This window comes from Camelina sativa, chromosome 10 (genome assembly GCF_000633955.1).
Source record: "Camelina sativa cultivar DH55 chromosome 10, Cs, whole genome shotgun sequence".
NCBI classification, from domain to species: Eukaryota; Viridiplantae; Streptophyta; class Magnoliopsida; order Brassicales; family Brassicaceae; genus Camelina; species Camelina sativa.
The window spans coordinates 8,768,148-8,775,157 of NC_025694.1; the positions used below are offsets into that span (position 1 = coordinate 8,768,148).

Sequence of the window (7,010 nt, forward strand, 5' to 3'; positions counted from 1 at the left end):
AGGAAGAAGAAGAAGAAGAATGCTGAAACAAGCTCTTCGGTTGCTAGTGGAGTTGATAAGATAGATGTTGAAGCAAACACTTGTAATGGTCAAGTTTCAGGTGAGGTTGATGATTCTAATGAAACTTGCGCGCATGAGACCGAAGAAACAACTCCAGAGAGTGTTACTGAAGAAGTGACAAGATCAGATGAGGAGGATGGTTCTGATGAAGCGTATGAGTCTTCTTCTTCTTCTTTTTCGGAATCATCTGGTTTGTCCTTGACTGATCTTAGCAATGTAGTAGAAAGGATCAATCGTATAAGCGAGAAAGCTAAGAGTAATAATAATGAAGTCTCCAAGTTGCTTGAAGTTAGCAGAGTTGATTACCATCAACCTTTAGGATCACAGTTCAGGGGATTTGCTTCAAAGGGATTTGGTAGTTTCGGGAATTCGACTCGTGATTTGTCGTTGACACGCCGTTTTCGCTTTAATGATATTGCTGTTACACTCTCCATGACATTAGAGAAGCTTTATATGTGGGAAAAGAAGCTTCACGCAGAAGTTAAAGTTGAAGAAAATCTTAGGGTTTCTTATGACGAAGCGTACAAGATTGTTCAGACTCTTGATAACAACGGAGCAGAATCGAGCGACATTGACGAGGCCGAGACTGTGCTTAAACGCCTGTTATCCAAGATTAATGACTCGGTTAGAGCAGTTGAATCGATTTCGATGAGAATTCATAAGATAAGAGACGACGAGCTTTCGGTTCAGGTGATTGAGATCATCAGCGGATTCCAAAAGATGTGGAGATTCTTGGCGAAATGTCACCACAAGCAGTTTCGAGTGATCACTAGAAGCAAGTCTTGTGTTCATTTTGTTGAAAAAGGATCGAGCTCGAGGAAAGCAATGCAGAAGGTTGAAGAACAAATTAGAAGATACAGAGAATATTTAAGAGGTTACATCGATGCACAAAGAGGTTTCGTTAACCTCTTGAACAGGTGGCTTAACCGAAACATCATGGAGGACGAAGATGAAACGGAGACCGAGGCTCCTAAGATATTTAAGGTTTGCAGCGAGTGGTTAAGAGAGATTGAGAATGTTGATGAGATGAAAGTGTTGAGTGCTGTTGAAGAAATGAGATCGAGATTTCAAGGGTTAGGGTTTAAGCAAGTAGAGGAAGAGAAACAGAGGAAGAGAACAGAGAGATTGTCGAAGAAGTTAGAGAGGAAGACGAAAGAAGTGGCGGAGATTTGGGGAGCCGCGGTTGTTTTTCCGGAAACTAATTCTGGTCGGACGGAAAACATGATGCTTGGACCGGAGTTGCTGTCTTTGAGAGAGAGTGTGACGCAAGAAACAGAAAGGCATGGGAGAATGATAAGAGAGTTAAACGACACCGTATCGATGAGTTTGCAAGAGTGTTTGGTTCCCATCTTTGAGGGTTTGGAGGAATTTTGTTTCGCTAATTTTAAAGCATATAAGAACATTAGAATCGTTTCCACAGAAACTTTATAATTGCGTCAATCATAGAGAAATAAAGATGTAAAGATAATAAAATAAAGACTTTCATATGTTGATAATTTTCATCGGATTGTTGCTTAATTCTGTTAGAATCTCTGTGGAATCTTTATCAATGTTCTTAATTGGGAGCAAGTTCAGTTCCACTCCTTTACTGAGAATTTGAGAAATTGAGAGTCCGAGTGTTAGAAATGAGAAGAGAAAAGAGCTCTAGGTGTCAATTTTTCTTCTCCAGATAGTCTTTAACAGTTGCTTAGAATCTTTGAAGAAGTGATTACTTGCTATGATCCGTGCAGGTAGCTCGGAATCTTGGAAAAACGTGTGTTTATGAATATCTCAGGAATGCAGAGTAGCCTATTGGCAATAGTGCTTGCAACGAAGTTCTTTCAAGATCCTCTTGTGGGGGGGATTCCTCCTGCTATCTCTGTAAGTTTCAACAACATCGTCTTCAGTCTTCACATTATATAAACCTGTTATGGATTACTAATGATTTGTATTTTGCAGACGGTGGTAATGTCGTTGATGGGTTTCACTCTCGTTATGATTTGGTCTAACGAAAAAAAAAACATCTAACAATGTAATTTAATTTCACTTCACATTTTGATTATACATATATCTATACTATAAACAATTGGAACTTCTTCTTGTAATATAATAATTCAATGCAATTTGAGATTTAAGTTCACCAATCTCCATTTTATCTTGTATTTATTGTGTTCAATTTAAATTTCTACTTTGTTTTGTGAGTGTTGTTGTGTTGTACTGTTGTGGACTTGGGGAAATAATAAAAGACGGTTCGACGACAAACCCGGTTTAAATTAAACCAGAACTTGAGAAATTGATTTTGGGTTCCAAAAAAGCTGAGCCATGGCGATAGCTTCAACAGCCACCGTTCTCTTCTGCTGCGCCAAACCCAGTTCCCGGCCAATTCCGATCAAGACCAGTTCATCTTCTCCTCTCGCCACCTTAAATGAAAGTCGGATTCGGAGCCGCAGCTTAACCCATGACCCAATTGCGTTGTCGGGTCTTATCGGAGCCGGTTTGGTTGCGGCTGCGTTCGTCGCGGCGGGACCAGATTCTAGTGCTATGGCGGCGGTGGATTCTCTTCAGCTGAACGAACCGGCTAATGCGTTGTCTTTACCCACTTGGGCAGTTCATTTTTCCAGCGTTGTCGAATGGTTCTTCTCCTTCTTCCCTTGCTCCTAGCTATTGATTTCAAATTTCACCTAGACAACATTGACGTTTGATCTATAGTGATACGTTAGTGTATCTGGTATTGTGGGTTTTTCGAGTTTTCGATGTCTTTCTTAAGTATTCATGTGCTCAGATCAAACCAGAATGAGAGTGATCTCAAAGATCAAGACTTTGCATTTAGAAATTGAAATTTGAGAGTACTTTATAGATAAACTTATTTCAAAGCCAGATTGAGTTCAAAAATGCAGTTGTGGAGCAAACATACTAGAAACTGTGATCTCTTCTTCCTAATTCTGGTTGTTTCTTTGTAACTAAAGGATTACGGCGATGGCGTTGGTATGGAAATATGGAGAAAGAAAGGGTTATGAGTCTTGGAAAGGTCTCTCATGGGGAATGGTGAGCTCTCTTAGCTGTTTTCCTAGATGCTCAACATGTTGTGTATTTAGATAGCTTGCACATGGTTTCAATTTCTGAGCCTTTTGGTTGAAGGATAGACTTGTTGTTCTTCTTGATCAGGTACCTTTGCTTGGTGGAGCACTCTGCGCATGCACATGGCATTTCTTTTACAATGATGAATCTCTTGAGGTCAAGAAACTTCTTTACTCTCACTTTGCCTATAAGTCTGGTTCCCTTTGGTAATCAGATGGTCTGATGAATCACTGATGAATGAATATAGGGCTAAGCTCTTGTTTAACTGTGATTTTGTTGTTTACTCTTTACTCTCACTGAGTGTTTTGATGGTGGGTGGGTGCATTATCAGGTGTTGGTCGCACTTCAGGCAGCGCTAACTGTGATCGGTAATATTACTTTGTGCATCGCTGCCTTTCGAATCAACAAGTTGTCATCCAAGATTGAAGTCTCTGAAAAACCGTGAGGGCTAGCTAAAACACATATTTGTGTTAGCAAAAACGTTGAAGTGAAATATCTATTGTCCCATTTCTACAGACGGGTAAAGCTGGCTTTTGCTTGTTATGGAACACCTGATTGGGGATGAGAGTAAGGTTTATATGATTTGTTTGCTATTTGCCTATTGCAGGAATCTGAGTGTAGCCTTTTTGGTGGTAGGAGAAGCAGCTGGATCTTCGAGAATTGCCAATGTGGTATATTAGTCAAAAGATCTTGCTTTATATTTCTAGAGATTGCATCAAACAAGATTATATTGAGCGTATATATATTGTATCTTCCTGATTATACTCTTAATGAGTAACACCAAAGCCATAATCTTTGTAGTACTGAAAATGTTGTTTTGGGTCATAGACTTGACTCGAATATAAAGTGGAGAATCTTTTTCTCAGAATGGAAACGTTGACTCAGATATTAAAAGTTTACTTGGCGCATCAAACAACTCCGCATGCATGCTAATTTGCTATTAATTCGTAAGTTTTTTTTTTTTTTTTGACAACAATTCGTAAGTATTATGTTAGATTATAGATAGTAAAACATGCCCAAGAATAGTCAAAGAAAACTCATTGTGTCACACTCACACATAGGATTAAATCAACAAAATTATTTAAAAAATGTCTTTTAAAAATCATTTAAAAAGTATGAGAAAAAAAAAAGCAGGGTAGTTGATCAATTCTTGGTAGGGACTAGGGAGGGACTAAAAAAATCCAAAATGTTTAATTAAGAAAAAAACTGAGTTCCACTAATATCTTTACAACTCGTTAATCGTGAGATTAGAGTATTAGACCAAGCCAAAGCGTGAGGACAAAGGCATATCTTATCTTTATCTTTTTATCTTCCCAGAAAAAAGTCCACCTATAATACCATCTTAATCATTGCTTAAACAACCCCAAGGCCATATATACAGACATTTAAAATTTTGTTAATTAAACTAATATTGTAATTTTTAAAAAAAGTTTGAATGTACATTTAGAGAAAAAGAGAAAAAAAATGTATATTAGAGATCAATGGAAGAGTCTAGAAGAAAGGAAAAATGTACAAGATTACTGAAAAGACAGTTTTTACCTCATAAGTTTGTAAATATTACAATTCCTTTCTCCAATCAGCCAGCCCCATCGATGATAAATTCAGAATCGGACGGCTTAAGATATTTAAAGGTGTACGTAGAAAGCGGTGTAGAGGAACATTACACAATAAACCGTACCGTGTGACTCATAGAAATAGTTTATTATAAATAAATACACACACAGATGTAAGTTCCTCCATAGTTACGTGTTTGTGTTTTTCTTCTCTTTTCTTCTCGATTACGAAAGGTCTCCTCGTCCTTCTCAATTGCCTTATTTTTTTATCATCGATTCATATAACAACAACACATCTTACGAAGATTACTTCTTTTTTTTTCTTATTAAAGATCAGAAGAAAAAAAAAAAAAAAACTCGTAGATAAAATTATCAGAAGAAGGAGATCTCTGGTTCACGACAGGTAAATTCACAATCTCTTATGTCTTTGTTTTTAGATTGAATTGTTTGATTTTGTGTGTTTTTTCCGATCGGAAAAAGACCTTGTGTTATCTTAGTGTTTGTCAGTTTGTGTCTATCGGAAACTCAGATCTACTTTTACGCTTTTTTGGGTTGGTGTTTGTGTTAATTTGGTAACGGAATTGTTAGAACTCAGATCTAATGTTTGTTTTTGGGGTTATAAAACGAATCAAGTCAAAGGTTGTGTACTTTGAATCTTACAGAACCCGACAACCTTAATAAGATCTTCTGACATAAAAAGACTTTGAATTTTTTTTTTTTCAAATAACAGGGGAATTTTTGGATCTTATGATTGAAAATTGTAGTTGTAAGATTCTGAATTTGACTTTTATCTTTTGTTTTTGGATTTTGATTTTATATGTGCAGGGAAAAAAAACAGAGAGTAGTAATGGGATCTGAACAAAACGATAGCACAAGCTTTACGCAGTCACAAGCTTCAGAGCCAAAGCTATGTGCAAGCGGGTGTGGTTTCTTTGGTTCACCGTCGAACATGGATCTATGTTCCAAATGCTACAGAAGCTTATGTGCAGAGGAGGCTCAAACTGTAGTTGTCAAAGCTGCTGTTGAGAAATCTTTCAAGCCATCGTCTCCTTCTCTTTCTCCTCCTCGTAGGCTCTTCATAGCAGAACCTGCTGTGAAACCCGAACTACTACCAGAAAAGTCCGTCCTTGTGGTGGCTGAGCCATCATCTGCTGCTGCAAGAGAAGAAGGAGAAGCGGTTCCGGTTCCTGATGAGAACAACCAGCCCTCGAGACCTGCACGACCGAACAGGTGTTTGTGTTGTAACAAGAAGGTTGGGATCGTGGGGTTTAAGTGCAAATGCGGCAGCACTTTCTGCGGGGAACATCGGTATCCCGAGACTCATGATTGCACCTTTGATTTCAAAGAAATTGGTCGTGGAGAGATTGCTAAAGCTAATCCCGTCGTTAAGGCTGATAAACTTCAAAGGTTCTGAATGAAACATTCGAATGTTTTCAAAAAGGATTTGGCGGTGGATTTACTCAAAAATTGTATTTGAAATCGGGTTTGGAGTGTATTTGGATTGTTTCCAAAAGGGAAAGAGGATGTATTTGGTTCCATAATAAAGTGAATCGATGAAGTTTGGTTCTTGATTTCTTACCTTGTCTCACTAACGTTTGAATCTCTTGCTTATATGTATCGTTGGGAGTCCACTCCTTGATAGTCTCTGACTGACTAAATTATATACGAAGAAGAAAGGAAAAGGTTCATTACGTCTCAAAATGTAAACACATATTTTAAAACTAAAGGCAATGAGGTTTGACTTATCTCACTTTTGACAATTTCGATATAGAGATCACAAGCAAAAGATACATACCGATGGACCGTTCACGAAAGCATGATTGTAGTTAAACCATGGCAAAGACAGTCGACAGCCATCGAGGCAATGTTCAGATTGTTTTTTCCCCTTAAGTGAATTCCAATCTTAAAACTCTCAATAATATCTATCACGCAAAAAGACTACTGGAAGATAAGAATGTCCGATGAGAATCTCGAACATTTTTACTCCCCAATAATATTTTTACATAATAAATATTTGTTATCCTCCTTATTTTGAAAATGGGAGCATTATAAGATCTTATAAAACTTTTCTAAAATGGTACAGGTAAAGGTTGTTTGAGGTTTTTTATTGGAAAAAAGAAAACCTCTAGTAAAATGTAAAAATTACATTACTGATCTTATATATAAAAAAATTTAAGTTTATTTCCCTTATTGAACTCTCAATAATAGGAACATATATATACAAATATATTTTTGGGAATTTAACATGAAAGAAAAATACTCATTGAAGGATAAAAAATGACTATTCATTTTAAATTCCCAATAATGTTTTGGCAAAAAAAAAAAAAAAAAAAAAAAAAA

The 7,010-nt window shown here is 37.0% G+C and overlaps 3 protein-coding genes across 3 annotated transcripts in view; all 3 read left to right on the plus strand.

Moving 5' to 3' along the window:
- LOC104718023 overlaps positions 1-1,578 on the plus strand; it is a 4,023-nt gene extending 2,445 nt beyond the window's left edge. Inside the window, exon 3 of the mRNA XM_019231254.1 lies at positions 173-1,578. Within this exon, the coding sequence (XP_019086799.1) occupies positions 173-1,491 (1,319 nt within the window). The 3' untranslated portion in view covers positions 1,492-1,578. The remainder of the gene's footprint in view (positions 1-172) is intronic.
- On the plus strand, positions 2,239-4,001 carry LOC104718024 (ycf49-like protein). Its single transcript, XM_010435683.1, has 5 exons — positions 2,239-2,672; positions 3,006-3,084; positions 3,205-3,273; positions 3,449-3,637; positions 3,725-4,001. The coding sequence occupies exons 1-4, from the start codon at positions 2,362-2,364 to the stop codon at positions 3,560-3,562; spliced, it is 573 nt and encodes a 190-aa protein (XP_010433985.1). The 5' UTR covers positions 2,239-2,361; the 3' UTR covers positions 3,563-3,637; positions 3,725-4,001.
- Positions 4,842-6,246, plus strand: LOC104718026 (zinc finger A20 and AN1 domain-containing stress-associated protein 9-like). The gene is made up of 2 exons (XM_019230483.1): positions 4,842-5,073; positions 5,496-6,246. The coding sequence occupies exon 2, from the start codon at positions 5,518-5,520 to the stop codon at positions 6,082-6,084; it is 567 nt and encodes a 188-aa protein (XP_019086028.1). The 5' UTR covers positions 4,842-5,073; positions 5,496-5,517; the 3' UTR covers positions 6,085-6,246.